The sequence below is a fragment of the Erpetoichthys calabaricus genome, chromosome 2 (genome assembly GCF_900747795.2).
Source record: "Erpetoichthys calabaricus chromosome 2, fErpCal1.3, whole genome shotgun sequence".
NCBI classification, from domain to species: Eukaryota; Metazoa; Chordata; class Cladistia; order Polypteriformes; family Polypteridae; genus Erpetoichthys; species Erpetoichthys calabaricus.
Window position 1 is genome coordinate 273,927,832 of NC_041395.2, and position 15,966 is coordinate 273,943,797.

The following is a 15,966-nucleotide window of genomic DNA, read 5'->3' on the forward strand; positions in this document are numbered from 1 at the left end:
TTTATTGCATGAATAGATGAATATTTGTTTAAAATCTGTAAAGTTTCCATGAAAAAAAGATTACTCTAAGTAAATTAAATAACTGCAGATACATAAACCGAATAACTGGAAAGAAATGGTCATGTCAGTGAATGTGTTTTTACTATGTAATTTGTTCCTAAAACACTGTAAAACTTACTTAGCTTACTTCTTTTTCTAAAGTGCAACAAGGATGAATAGAATGGGCCAAGGTATGAAAGTTAATGATTATGCATGACATAGCAACTGCCGTGGAATTTCTCTCATAAATTTGTCCTTGTGAAGATCTGTACAGTTCTAAAGAAATGAATGATATGAAATCATTCTCTGTTTTGTTTGTTTTTTATTCTTTTTTTTTTTTTTTGCTTTCTAAGCCAAAGCAAAACTGGCTGCTGCTGTTGCTCAGTCATTGTCCTGTCTTTGTCATCCCCTGCATCGCATGTGGCTATCATCTGGTTTTCTTGTAGGCAAATAAGATTCACCACTCTTCACATCTTTTGTTTTGTTTATTATTTGTTTATTTTTTTTCCCTAGTCCCCGGATTTAAATACATCTTTTGGGATTTTGTTTTTAAATCTGGGAAAAGTTTCTCTTTAAATGTGTTTTAAATGTATTAATCAGTAAAGTTAAGCATGACCTTTGCTCATGCTTTTTAACAAACCGTTTTGCAGTGTGTAAAAATCTGTTGTGTGATGCACGTGTGTCTCTCTTTAAGACAAAATGAATACATTTTTTATCAATTTTATACGTATCATAACATGTTTTAAAGTATTTCCTAGTATCGGCTTGTTTAATGACTAATTTCAAAGGAAATTTCTACTTCCTTCATTCTTTTAAACTTGCTATGCAAGTTTTGTTTATAGAAGCCTTTTTAAGTATGTCATACACTTTGTATAAGTTATTTACTGTTACGTTTCTAAGTAACCTATGTCTCTTTTGCACCATATGTCTCTGTTTATATAGAAAAATATAAACCGTGAAGCCATGGTCTAGGCCAGTGGTCCCCAACCTTTTTGACAGCAAGGACCACTTTATTAGATGCAAATTTTTCCACGGACCGGTGGGTTTGGGGTGGGGGGGGGTTTGCAGTTTTGTACACAATTTACATTACATTTCTATCATTATTATTAAGCAGTTCGCATACGTTTGTAACCCGAGATTTTTCTTCTTTTTTTGCATATAACAAAGACATATGCTTTGCATTTGCCATTCCAACAGATTGCACATCACAAACATTAACACTGCTATCTTCTTCTCGCGTCTGCCGTTTCTATAGGAGGGTGACAATGAGTTAAATTCGAATGGATGTTGACAAGCAATAAGCAAAAGATATCACAGAAAACAAAAACAGCAAAAAAAAAAAAAAACAGTACGAGGAAAGTTCGAAGAAAGAGATTTTTTTTTTACAATGTTTCTGTTTGGGGATCGTTGTGCAAACGTGCACAACTGAGCTGTGACCACAGATCTTACTGCTCTGTGGATGATTCATTCAAGCATTTCAAGGTCACTTCGTTGTAATGAAAGTATCTGCTGAATGTACTTCGTAGTAACGCAATTTCTATAGACTCGTGTCATATGGGGAAACTGTCAGGACCATAAAAATACTTTGTTGTAATACTCTCTCACCTCGGTCTCTCTCCTCTCTCTGCGCCGCTGCAAAGCCCCGCCCACCAAGCATTCTGAAAAGTCTGAGTGAGTCTCCATTGCCGGCAGTTCTCTCGCGGCCCAGCTGTCAGACAGCTGCAGACCGATAGTGGGCCGCGGACCGGGGGTTGGGGACCCCTGGTCTAGGCAAAAGGAAAGCTGTGCTTTGAACTACAAATGCACTTGGTTTCAGTTAATTATAAGAGGTTTTCTTTATAAGGCTCATTGTCTGTTATGTGTTAAATATGTTTACAGCCACAAACAGTAACAGACTGCAGAATGTGGCAGACAAGTCAACTGGATTTATTACGCACAGCCTCAGACAACTGAGAGTTCTGGTTTTTTTTTTTCTTTTCCATGACCCTGATCCAGAACCACAACAAGAGAGTAACATAAATGATTGGTTCTTTCTGAAGAAGGTTAATTAAAATTTAGATTGAGTTAATGTTATCATATTTATTTTACCTACAGTGTATTTGTGCCGGACCAAACCCAAGCCCAAACCAGTGCCATTACGTCTGAAATGTCGAGAGCTCCAAACACTGACATATAAATATAATTGTTGATTATTGTAACATTGTAATTGTGGCCTGTTGGTAGACTAGTGCCCCCTAGGGCTAGCGTCTGCATTAATGCTGCCAAGTTAAACTCCGGCACGGTGCAAACCTGAAACAGATTAAGTGGGGCTAAGAATCTTATATCAGGGACGAGCGGTCAGGGGAGGCAGGGGAGGAAGAGCCTCACCTGTCATCATGAAAAAGTAAAAAAACTAATAAAGATAACATAAAATAAATTTGTTTACTGGTCTGTGCTATAAATTTGTTTTCTGTATGATTCCAATAATTTTGATCATTTTTATAGTAAAAATCACTGAATTGGTGCATTTCCTGTTCAAATACAGGGGAGAAACACGAGGTGCAGCAGCAATGAGCCTCACCTCACCTCGGACTGCGCTCTCCCTCACACACGGGGTTGATGCATGGAATTGGCGTGTGCCGGTTGCTGTCTCTCTGTATGTCACTAATATAATGTTTGCAGACACATTTATTATACACCCTGACTTTCCACAGTCTGGCTAATATCTTTAATGAGTGTGTGTGTCATATTTAGTCTTGCTGACATTAAACAGCAGTGAAAAGGCACAAGGGGAGGCAGACAGTACCGTGCCACACCAAAGGGGGTAGATGTGAACCCAACAGGTGCTCGTTGTTGCTATTCTTCTACGCAGAGGCGCCAATAAGTTAGCGATATCAGAAAGTCAAGTGCACTGCAGTGGTCCATTTATGTTTAATTTTTGTTCCCGACTCACTGCCAAAATGGAAGATTAACATTTTTAAAACTATAGGAACAAAAGGTGGACTTTTACATAAAATTGATGGAGATTTTCGTGGGGAAGGATAGGCGCATGGACATTTACAAGTAATACATATGAAGACTGCAGAACAAATGTGCTCTTTCCGCTCTCTCTTGCCGCTATAAATGTAACATTCTTTCTTAGCTAAATGTGTATCTTACCGATGTGTGTGTAAAAAATGCTGATGAGATATGCAACATAACCTGTAGTCAGTGTGCATGCTGCCAACTGAATAGTGCATAAGCTACTCTTTTGGGTTCATATATTTGTAAATCTCACTCTGAAGGAGTCAGTGCCTCACCAGCCATGAACCTCACCGCACGTCACTGTCTTATATAGCATTCAGGGTGAATAAGCACTTTTTTAGTAATTGAAATTAAGACTGTAAATGTGTCCTGAACCCCTGTGTATACTGTATGTAAATGCTGGCTTATTACTAACACATATAGAGAGTGTCAGGCTGCTTCATACTGTGCATATTCTGGAATGTAACCTAAACAAAACAATGTCTAAATCTCTGCGTTTTCATAGAACTTTAAAAATTTTTATATACCAGACAAGCAGGTATTTTTACAGCAAAGTCCTGTACTCCTGTAACACCAAACAGGTTTACATTGACCAAAAGTTCTTTTTTCTTTATTGCATAACTTCAGCTGGTCCTTTTCAACCTTAACTCGCAATTTTACACAAATGGAAATAGTTTACAAAAAAACCATTAACCAAGTAAAATTATGTTTTACTTACCATTAACCACCATTTAATGAATAAAGCAACTGAACTGAAATAATGACCCATTCTAAAGATAGATACACTGTAGAACGCTAACTCTCCCAAATGTAAGTTGTGATTAAATGCAACAAGTCCCTTATAGTTATGTCTGCCCTGTATGAATGAAACCATCCGTGCTGTATCATCACAGTTTCCATTTTTTTTCTAACTTTAAGCTGATCATACAAAAAGGCAAATGATTAGTGCAGACTTGAAATGGAAAAACATTTGGTGGCACATGAATTGAAAGACTAGCAGAAAGGGGGTTAGGTAAATACTAATTGAAAATCCTAAAACTTAAATACCAGAATGAAACAGTTGAACAACTAAACAAGCAAATTCCACCTCCATCATTCTCAGTAAACTGGAAATGGCAGAAATAGTGGAAATAGTCGAAAGAGCTCAGACCATGAAAGAGCAGTCTGAACCCATGAGCCAGTGACACACCTATGCCATTTCCAAACAATGCAGGCTGTTAGTAGATATATTTAAATGACAGTAATTATTGTATGTTTGTTCAGATTCACTCTTGATATTACTTCTGGTTAAAACTGCCTGTGGATATTAGAAGGAGCCAAATTGTTTTTTCCGGATATATCTCCAGCTGAAAAGCTAACATAAGTTACAAACAGTGGTGCATCCTCCCACCAGTCAATGATGGAGTAAATATTCTGAAGGCATTTTTTTGCCAATGATGTGTGGTATATTCTGCTGTTTGAAACCTGAGATATTGCATTTGCAAAGTAGAAAAACTGTTTTGTGTTTCTATCAGGCCGCTCAGCACTGATGCCACCCCTTTGTGGCACATTTTCGTCTCTTTTAAAACACCCATCCTGTCACTTAATTTGGGTGCATGTGTTTAATTGGGCAGAAAGGGTTATTGGTGGCATGTAGAGAGGATAGTCACTAGTGGTGTCATTAAGGGGGGATTCAGAAACACACGATGGATGGCAGGGGGAACACAAAGACATGATTGGGAGAAATAAAAGTCAGTATACCAGTTAGTCAAAAATAACATCATGTGGAAAATATGAACAAACTGTCAAAAAGCTGGCAAAATATTAAAAAAAACACACAAAACAAAATGAACAAAAAGTGCTAATGAAAGCAAAGATCATAAACATGAAAGGATACAAAGCAATGCATGAAAAACAAGGACTAAAGCAAACTCATCAAAAGTACTCACAACATGCTAAGAGCCTACTTACTGTAAATATTAAGACAAGCGGAGTTCTTCTTCTTCTTTGGCCCTCAGAGACTAATGAGTAGTCCAAGTTACAAGGCAAAAGAAAAGTGGAGATGTGGACGCCGTCAAGCACAAGGCACACACATTTAAAATCTAACTGATATGCCCTAAGGATGAATGAATGAATCAGGCTGGTCTATTAGATAAGTACAGGGCTGCAATGAGTGTATTCTCCGTAAACTGAAGCAAATCGGACTCTGTATGCTTTACGATTAAAGCCATTCATTCAGAATTGACTAACAAATACAAATTTCAGCTATTCCAGAAGAATATTAATTATCCTTTTGTACACATGCCAGAGTTTAAGAAACAATGGACTAGAAAATTATTTCTTTAGCATTTTGTTCTTTTGAAAATTATGCTTAATCTTTCCAGTGTATGATATACAATTGAATGAAAAGCTATTAAAAATTCCCTGAATCTTTGCATACTTTTGACAATTATCATCTCCTAGATCCTTCTAACCGATAAAGGGAAGCCAAGTGAACAAATAAAGTGAAATTCTTATATTCTTTTTGTTTATCTCATAATCAGTCACGCAAAAACAAATGTCAAAATTAAGCAAAGATTCAGAAAATGGAAATGTAAGTATGCCACAAAAAAACTTTACAGAACAGATTTTCATGAACAGATTTGCTGGTTTAAAAGAAATTTAAAAAGTAAATAAATTTGTTATAGCACAAAAAAGTGATTAAGAACGGCATTGTTTGTTATGTAGATCATGTCCTCATTATTTGCTCTCATTGCTCTGCTGTTTTACACCGGCCTATGACTGATGCAGATTCTTTCTTCCTCCTTGTCTGTTTTTGTACTGTTCTGTTTTTTTTTTCCTCAGAAAAGAAATGGTTTACAGATGAACCAGAAAATGTGTATCCAAGGAACATTCAGATCAAGCCCATGAGCACTCACATGGCCAATCAAGTCAATCAGTATAAGTCAACAAGCAGCCTGATTCCACCAATCAGAGAAGTTGAAGATGAATGCTGAGAACAAGACACTTCAAAAAATGGTGGCAATGGACTTATTCTCCATGAAGGGTGGCACGTCATAACTCCTACTGTACTTTTTGACCCACTGGCAAAGGATCAAATACTAAAATGCTGACAGAAAGGGACCCTCCTACTGTACCTTTGAAATATAACTTCCATTCTTTTGGACAATGTTTTATTTATAAATACATATATATATATATATATATAATATAATATAAATATATATATAAAGACAATCAAATGATCATTGTACAGCCCCTAGCACTTTTAAAATTATTTTTTTTCATTGTTAGAAAGAATAAAGTTTTACTTCCTCAAAGTCTTTGCAATAGTAGAGCTCTTTTGTGGCCAGACTCCATCACACCCTGTTTGGAGAATGAGGGTCACTCGAGTGAAAGTTTAAAAGGACGTTTTCCAAAGAACTTCAAAGTACATTATCTACATGTGTCAGACACATTTTGTTCAGCATTGCATAACAACCTATTATTATCCATATTTTACCCTTTTAATGTTTGCAGAAAAATGGAAATTCATTTTAGCAAAATGAGAATGTAATATCCAAATATCAATTATGATACAAACAATATTAATCTCAGTTCAATTATCTGTCTGAGGAACATCCAGAACAGGGCATGTCTTTTCTTGTATTATCCGTAAAAGAATCAGCCTATTGTCTGCAATTGATAATATGATGCTTTGTCCAAATCCATACCAAAAGTATTTTTTACATTATTTGTCTCTCCCATATCCACTGTTGGACTGAAAAGAGACACACGTATACTTGTATGATCATTTGATGATTTACGATTTTTCATTTGCTCCTGTTTGCATCATGTCCTGACCTTTTTTTATGCCTTGGCATGACTTCACAGTTTCCCATGTGTGATTATAGTCTTATTGCAGAAAAAATCTACCTTGAATGACCCAGGAGTTCTACTCTGGGGAGCCAATTCTAAGACTGTCAGGTAGTGTGTTGCCCAATTAGAATGCTAATACAAAATTAAATTAAAATCATTTAATTAAATGATCAAATTGCATAAACCATCCGAATGGGCAGCTGGGTAAATGCTTCCTGTAATAAGGAACCACATTATCTGGAATTTGGTACAAAATGCAAAAAGGTGTCATCTTTAAGAGTTCAGAGATTCTGTAGGGGACACCCTACAAACAAATGAGCAGATGTCCTTATGTTTTCTGTAAACCTGCACAAGTTTTATCACCAGTTTTATTTCTGGCCAAAATTTCCATTTCCAAATGTTTTTGAATCATAAATTATGCTCATTTATTTCTGATGACTCAATGCATTTGCCATTGGATGTGCTAAATGTAGAAATCTAGTTGGAAACTCTTTTCAATGGACAACAATCTTTCAGGAAATATGAACACCTCTTAGAGCTCAGGGGGTCTTGGTGGGTCTTTCTTGGCTTTGATTACTGTTTGGCACATGTTTTGCCATGGAGACAATAAGTGCTTGGATGTTCTCCATGCCAAAGTCATGATGTCACTTTAAAATTTGGCTATTGTAGGATTTGACCTTCCTATTTTATTATCGGGTGATAAAACTTGTAAATGGTGTGTAGTTACTGAAAAACATAAGGACTTCTAGAACTGAAGTATTCTTGGCAAGGATTTCTGTGTTTGGTCTGAAAATGAGAATGGTTTGTTCACAAAGACATTTGTTAAACTTCTGTAGTTCTTTTATAGATTCACAGAATCAGGTAAGTTTTGCTATGGCTATTATTCTAGATAAAAATTATAAAGAGTGTATATTACTGAAATATCAGGACATACAAACTTGAACATAAATGTTTTGGTACATTTGTACCTTAAGAAATATTTATTTTATAACCATTTTAGCAATATTTCCATTAAAGCTATTTTTATCTGTTTATTTTTATACATTTTTATTAAATATCCACAGCATTCAGGTTATTAGAAAAAGATGAGTGATTGAAAAAAGGATGATTATTTGTAAAAACCCAACTGCAGCCAGAATTACAACAAAATGATAATCAGAGTTTTCAAGAATAGCTACAGTAATATCTTTAGATGCTACATTCACTATGAGGAGCCTTCAAGTTCCATGCTAGGGAATTTATGAAAATTATTCCAAGAGTAGATTTTTGTGATCATTGTACACAAAGTTCCATGCCAGGGACAAGGTAATACATTCTGGCAAACACTGGTGCATTTGCTTTGCATCTCATAAGGCGACACTGATTGATCGAAAATGCACTGTTATTCTAACCAGCTAGTAAACATTAAAAAGGAAATAAAACACTTGTACCTGTAATTCTGATAAGAGTTTCAGTTTAGTCATGGTTATCTGGCCTAAATGAAGTTTCATTAGTGATTGACATATCAAGTCTGAATACTCCAAATGTGTATAATAATACAAGGCCACAGCAACAACAAATACAATTGTACTCTCTCCAGATCGTAAACATTTAGAAAATATGTAAGACTTCTTGCAGTGTTTTCATCAGTGGATAAAAAAATCATAGCAGGTGAATTTGCTGTGTCATTTTTTTTCCAGACTAGTCTAATTTTTTTATGCAAAAGTCTCAGCTTTGCTGTTTGTCTACTGGCTGTGGTATGCAGTCGATCACGCGACAGTCAAATCAGCTTTGTTCTGGGGTGACATTTTGAATTGTGAATACATTGAATTGTTGTTACATCTTGTAGCAAGTAGACTTCATTGAAACAATGTGAATAAAATGTATGTTAAATTGGACTGTTGATAATATACTTGCTAGCCTGAAGTATTCCACAATTTAAATGCTTTTTTTCAACTTTGTCTAAATTTAAAACAAAAAAATCCCAATTTTGTTTTTTTTTCAGTTTTCAAGAAAATCACTTTGAATATTTTCTAATTTGCATTCATTTCTTTTTTGTTTGTGCTTCTTTTTCTCAAATGAACTGTTGACTAGTTGGAGCTTTCTATTAGTTACTTATTATATGTACTCATGAAATCTGGCAATTTCATAATTGTTGTTGTGACACTAAAAGGAATATTTTAACCAAATGAAATATTCAGTGGTCCAAAATGCAAAAAAATAACTGTTGTATGCTGCCAATGTTTTTTTTAAAATGTTAGCATCTTACTAAACTTTATTCAAATTCACCTTAGCATAACATGATGTCAGTTCATGTTTATAAAATATATGCATTCTTGATCCCCTATAGGCGCCTTGCATTTGCCAAAAACTGACTTTTATAAGTGAGCGTTTATGATATTAACAATTTAGCAGAGAAGTGTCTGTAGAGTCAGGGAGACGTTTGTGCACGTGCAGGTCGGGTTCCATCCGGCCTGCTGCTGTTCTTCGGTTCTCCATTGCTCTCCATTATGGTAGTTTATGCCCAGCTGTTTTTAATAGATCAATAAAACATGTTTTTTTTTTTCACTAATTGATCAAAAAACTATAAAGAAGAACTTAAAGTATTTGCTGAAGAAGTAGAATAACTCCACACTTTTATGCAGATCATTCCTGTTTCTAATTTTTTTCCTGTCAGATTTTTCACTGTATATTGAATTATATCATGAAGAAACGAAACTAACATCCACACTATTCCACAATGTACAGCTAAAAACAAATGGATACAAATTATTTGTAGGCTGATTGGGAGTGAGTGTGTAAATGCCAAATCTATCTTTACACCTTACATTTCCAAGTGTTTTCAATAAAATACTAATTGTTTGCCATTTAAATATTATTGAGTAATTAAACCAGAATGTTTTTTGTAGATTATGAACTGAACAACTGGCATGGAGGACATCCAAGCCTGTTTTGCCTCTTTGCCAGGACAGTGCCAAACAGTAATTTTTAGAGCCAAGTAGAGAAACTCAAGACCCACTAGAACCATGAGTGACGTCCTTAAAGCAATACTGTTGTCCATTGAAAAAAGGTCCACACAGTTAAATAGAGGCATTTTTAAATTTACCACATCTAATGGCAAATGCATTGATCTGAAATAAATGACTTGTCAATGGAACATAACCAAATAAATGAGCAGTTCAATATTATTTAAAATGGCAAAAATGTAAGGTGCAAGTCAATATTTTAAATGAGTTGAGCTGAGATAGAGAGGGCATTTACAGTTGACATGCTGCACAGTAATAATGTTGAAAATGGTCTCTAAAATGTTTCTTTTTTGTAAGGTAAATTACTTATAAACCACATATTATAAGCTACATCCATGTGAGAAATGAATTTTGCAAATACACAAACCTCATAGCTTTGAGACAAGACACTGTATACTGCATATTGCACATACTCTATGGTATGTTTTTTGTTTTTTTTTTCTGGTGCCATATTAAAACTGCATCAAACTAGATTTTTAATGTTAAAATGACTGCTTCGCTCCTTGAAAAGCATACTCTGTTTATTCACATTACCCCGAGTTTATTACTGTTGTTTGCAACACAGAGTCATCCTAATGAAAAGGAGCTAATTCAGAATTCTGAATATTCAGCTCCAGTTGTACATGAAATGAATCTGAGCAGCCACCAGAATAATAAGAATTAAACGAGATGACACATCATTTATATTAATTTTTTTTTCAGAGAAACCAAAGGTAGAATGAGATTGGTCTCTTGTCACCTCGCTGTTACTTACAGTTACATTTTGAGAAGCACTTAGGTATTGTGTGTTCTTTGAGAAAAAGAAGTATGACCTAAAAGTGTCATTATTTGAGTTGCTTTAGTTAAGGAATGACTGACTGGAGAAGTTGATGGTGCTGAGAAGATCTACCTGACTATGTCACATACGATAGCCAGTGATAAATATATTGTCTTGTACAAAAAGTTTGTACATAAATTGTACATGGTTTCATTTTGTATTTTCTCAAATTAAAAATTGATGTATTTGTGTTCTAGTAGTGGTGTTTTTCTTCTGTTTTCACAATTTACAAGAAACTATTTGTGTGGCTCTGTTATCTCATGCTAGGCTTGCACTTTGCAGGCATGGCATAATTTCAAGAAGGAGTAGGAGTCAAGTATGGTGATGGACCAATAGCTGAAAGGTTAAATTATCCAGAGGCTGAGGCTGTGGTCAGGCTGTCAGTTTGACTTATGTCTATATCTAAAATGGCAAAGCAAGCACTTCATGGCCAGCCTATCCTTGTCTACACAATTTATTGAAAAGATACAATACATTTGGTGTTTCAAGAAAGAAATATTTACGTTGTAACTTATACATGATAGATTCTTCTTGAATTTGTCTAATGTGAAGGCTTATGGTTAAAGTGCTGTATCACATGAACTTCAAGATATCTGCTGAGTAATTCTTAAGGTGCTGCTGATTCCACCTTGAGCACCAACTACTCATTTGACCCCAAGTGACGTGACTTTACAGTACTTAACCTGCTTGTGCTCTGCCCATCTGACATACAGAAAACATTCTATTGGGCAGTATTGCTATCTGTAAAATCACTAGCAAATTAAATAAATGTGACAAAGTGTCAGTTGGCCAGAGCCAAGCCCAGGGCCCTTGATAGGATTTGGAAATAAAGGATGGGAAGGTGAGGCCAAAGTAGCAATGGGCACCACAGCATAACGTGAACAGTCCTTCTTCTCCTCTTCCTCCTCCTCCTTGTAACAGCCAGCCCAAGGGTCATGGGGTTTGGTTACCCAAAAGGCTTCTCAGCCCTGAGATGACCATAAACCCTGCTTTACTCTTCATCATCATCTTCACACTCACCTCTGGAGGACAGAAAATAACACAAAGCCAAAGCTATAACAAAGTCTAATAGTGTGTTTTATTATTATTTATTGAATTACTTTACAGGTACAATACAAAAATCCCTCCATTATGTAATATAAGTTATGCTCACTTGGTAGTGATCGTTAATGATAGCACTTTATATTCAAATAATAGTTGTACAAGGGGGCTTTGCCCCCTGCTCGCTTTGCTCGCCAACCCCCGGGCCTGTGCTACGTTCTAACCTCTTTGCGGTTCTGCCAATCATGTATGGGGATGTACAAATTAAACAGATTTTTATTTTCATGGGAATTGTTACATATGCATAATAGAACAATTTTACCTTACAGTGAGTAATTAACCATATTAAAAATAGTAAATCGTAATAATTTGAAAGTAAACTATGTTTCATGTTGCGTTAGAGTTATTCGTTGCGTAATACAATTTCGTTCTGTTTGGCTTTGAAATTAACACGCAAATACTTTTTAAACTTTTTACTGGAAAACTTCAGTAAAAGCAATTTATTTAATTAAATTTTCGTCAATATTGCATTGAATTTTGATTCTGTGTTTGGACTTTCACCGTGACAATGTTTTAATATGCATGGCATATGAAGATCTACTTTGTTGTCTAATGTTATCTGAGGAGATGTACTACATTACCTTTCTACAGCGGTGGAAGACCGGATGGTGTTAATGGTTGTAGATATTCTTCGGGATGTTGTAAGTTGATGTTTTCATGTTCTGCACGATCACCACCAACTGTTTCAGCATAGTCTATTGATACGCATTTAACCAATTTGTTGTGTAACCGATTGACAATTTTGGCATTAATTCGTTTCACTTCATCATTTCTCGGTGCTAGGATTGCCCGTTTACTCATTTTTTGTGTTGATAACCCTTCGTGATGAAATTCTTCAATAAGATTTGGACATAATACGTCTTCTTTAATTGGGAACTTAAAGTGAGGAAAATGATAAAATTTATAAGAGCTGAGAGAGCAGGAACTGTGTCTGTCAAAAGCATTCACACGAATGAGAGGTGAGAGTACCGTGTGTGTGTTTGAATATGATCGAGAGGAGGGCGGGACTTAAAAAAATCTCATGGCCAAAGTCTCATCTCGCGGGACATGGAAAAAATGTCTTGAAAAAAGTCTTCTCTCGTCCCAGGATTTTTTTATATAATAGAGAGATTTAATGTAAAGTTGTCTGTGCAATTTACACATAATATAATTTGGCTATAATATCATAATATATTCTGTTATTAATTATGAACTTTGCACTTTTCATAATTTTATTGATAGCAACTAATTAACCTTATAAGAATTCCCACAACAAATCTGTTTTTCAAAAACTCGGAGCACTTACTCAGTAACTGTGTATATCTGTCGTAAATAAAAAAGAAACTCTCCAGAGCCTCAAAGCAGGGGGAGGTCTGGCATTACTGAATTTTCAGTTACACCACTGAGTTAAGGGCGGCATGGTGGCGCAGCGGTAGCGCTGCTGCCTCACAGTTAGGAGACTTGAGTTCGCTTCCCGGGTCCTCCCTGCGTGGAGTTTGCATGTTCTCCCCGTGTCTGCGTGGGTTTTCTCCGGGTGCTCCGGTTTCCTCCCACAGTACAAAGACATGCAGGCTAAGTGCATTGGCAATACTAAATTGTCCCTAGTGTGTGCTTGGTGTGTGTGTGTGTGCCCTGTGGTGGGCTGGCGCCCTGCCCGGGGTTTGTTCCTGCCTTGTGCCCTGTGTTGGTGACCCTGTCGTTAGGATATAGCAGGTTGGAAGACCACTGAGTTACAATTATTAAGTTTTATGAGATTATGGAATGACTCCAATAGTGATGGACTGTCCCTATTTCATTTAAATCCACCAGCACTGCCTCCATATCCGCTCTGCTCTGTGCACCAGTTATCAATGACTGTTTTCAGCAAGATGGAAATGCAGGTGTTTGGCAGCCATTGGTAGCATCCCACCATATTGGAACAGCTTTGAACATTAAGAGGAATGAAAAAGAGACCAAGCAGAACTGGCAAAGGTCAAAAATACAAGAGGAGTCAAAATTCACAATGAACTGAACCAGAATGAAACCCAAAAAAAATCAAAAACATGTAGTGAAAAAATTAACAACAAACTAGCCCTAAGCAAAATGAACTAATAAAAGTACCATTACTTGTCAATATCCAGAGATGGCATGGCTCTACCTAGTGCACCTACATTCAATTTATAGTAGATGGTCCATGACTGGCTTGTCATGTCACTAGCATCAGTAAGCAATATGGTTGCACCTATGAAAAACAAATAAGTATGGCAGCATTCATGAAGACAATCCCTATGTAAAATGGTTTTGTGTGGCATCACTATTTAAATGATACAAAAAAAATAATTGATACAAAAAATAATCATAACTAAAAATAGAGAATAGTGTACATGAACAAGGAAAATTATACTTAAGAAGCCAAAAACAAAACTCATGACATCAAAGAGATGCTTGAAAGCTGAAATTTCTCTGTTGCAGATTACCAACCACCGTGCTTCAGTTCAGATACAGGAACTCCCAGCGTTTGCACTGTTAGATGATATGAGTCAGTTTTTTGAAACACTATCTTTTAATTAGACTTAAACAAAACGTGCACTAACTCAGCTGAATATCACTCACAACTGTCTCCCAACACAGTCTGTCAAAATGTACCAAAGGATGAGGGGCTGTTTGTGAGCAATGTCGTCAAGCATCTTCTGGCTTATGTTGTGGTTCCTCAGAGTTTACCTTTGCTGTTATTTTGTACATTAATATTGATTTTTGCTATTATTTAACGTTATTTTCTTTAGATCACTCCATCACTCATCTTTTGCTGGTTTGTGGTGATGGCACTTGCTGCCGTCACATAACTTCAGGATGTGTAACACCTGTTTGCTACAATGTGAGATGCATAACATCAACATTATTTAAATTGCCATTGCACTAATCCTGGTGTCTAAGGTTTTGGATCGACAAACAACTGACCTTGGTGCATGTAGTCAATAAATTCAGGGGGCTCTCAGGGCTTAGAAGTTTGCTTATTTTCTCACACTTTGATTTTTGGTTACTACTTTGGGCTTTGGGTATTTCTGGTGCACCTTGTTTTCCTGGTTTTGACCTTGGGCTACTATTTTTTGTCTCTTTCATTCCGTGATCCTCTGCCTCTTTTTTCAGTGGCACTGCACTCCGATCACACGTGGTCACACTGCACTCCGATCACACGTTTGTACCTTGCATTAACCTCATTGGAAACAGACTCTGTGCTTACTTATAAGAGGCACAATAAGCGCAAATCTTTTAACAACACCTAATTAAAATAACACTCAGTGGAGCACTGCTGTGTAATGAACAATCTATTGGAATAGCTTACATTATACCGTTAGCTCGACTCCTAATTTTGGTCTTTTGGAAGTAACCGTAACTCAAAGTGAAAATTGTGTTTTATATTATGTAAATTGACCTTGACATATATAACTTTCCCATGCCCTGCAGGCCTTTATCAATGCTCAAGTTTCTCTGAACGTACTGAACCACTGCTATGCGATAACATCATATTTAATTCTTACCCATATCTGTTCTTTCCTGGAGAAGGAGGATTTGAACAACGCTTTTAGATTAAAATTGCAACTCTGGCTTACTGGTGTTTAATCAGTGCATATAATGAAATTTTGATGGCACTAAAACAGCCACAAAAAACAATCTACTGGACATTGTCATGACTTCATCGTTTTTAACAGAGCACGTAGACTGCCAGAAGTGGCTCACTGTCCAGTTTGGACTGCCATTAATAAATCTGCTTGGTGTTTCTTGCTCAGATGTTGAAAATCAAACTAAACAAATGTGCCATCTGCAGATTGTTGTTGATGTTCTTTTTTAGACCTCAAAAGGTTCATGGCACAGCCTTCCCTTTGTCGGCCATTACTCTAAATGCGTTTGTAATTAGCCTGGCATGAACTCCATACCCTGACGTGTAATACAAGTTTGCTAATGCCCAATACAATCGATACCCACAAGCTAAAGGATTATCCTGAAAAAAAAGATGAACGATTGAATGTTCAGATGCTGAAATAATTCTGTATTCACATAGATGTTTACTTCACAAAATGTTCATAACATTGTCTATCTGATTGTGGTGTAAACAGCTTTTGCGCTAATTTATTGTAAAACTGAGAAGCGAAACTGCATGGAAGAAAAAAAAACCCTAAGCAGCCCCTTGATAATGTGGCAAAACAA

At 36.2% G+C, this 15,966-nt stretch overlaps 1 protein-coding gene across 14 annotated transcripts in view; it reads left to right on the plus strand.

The window, feature by feature from the left end:
* The window catches only part of kcnma1a (potassium large conductance calcium-activated channel, subfamily M, alpha member 1a), a 733,327-nt gene extending 722,430 nt beyond the window's left edge, over nt 1–10,897 (plus strand). For 13 of the 14 annotated variants that reach the window (XM_051923733.1, XM_051923735.1, XM_051923728.1 and 10 more), the window contains 2 exons: nt 202–230; nt 5,866–10,897. In XM_051923733.1, the coding sequence (XP_051779693.1) occupies nt 202–230; nt 5,866–6,017 (181 nt within the window). In that variant the 3' untranslated portion in view covers nt 6,018–10,897. The remainder of the gene's footprint in view (nt 1–201; nt 231–5,865) is intronic. The other variant, XM_051923734.1, reaches the window with a different exon arrangement.
* The last annotated feature ends 5,069 nt before the right edge of the window (nt 10,898–15,966 follow it).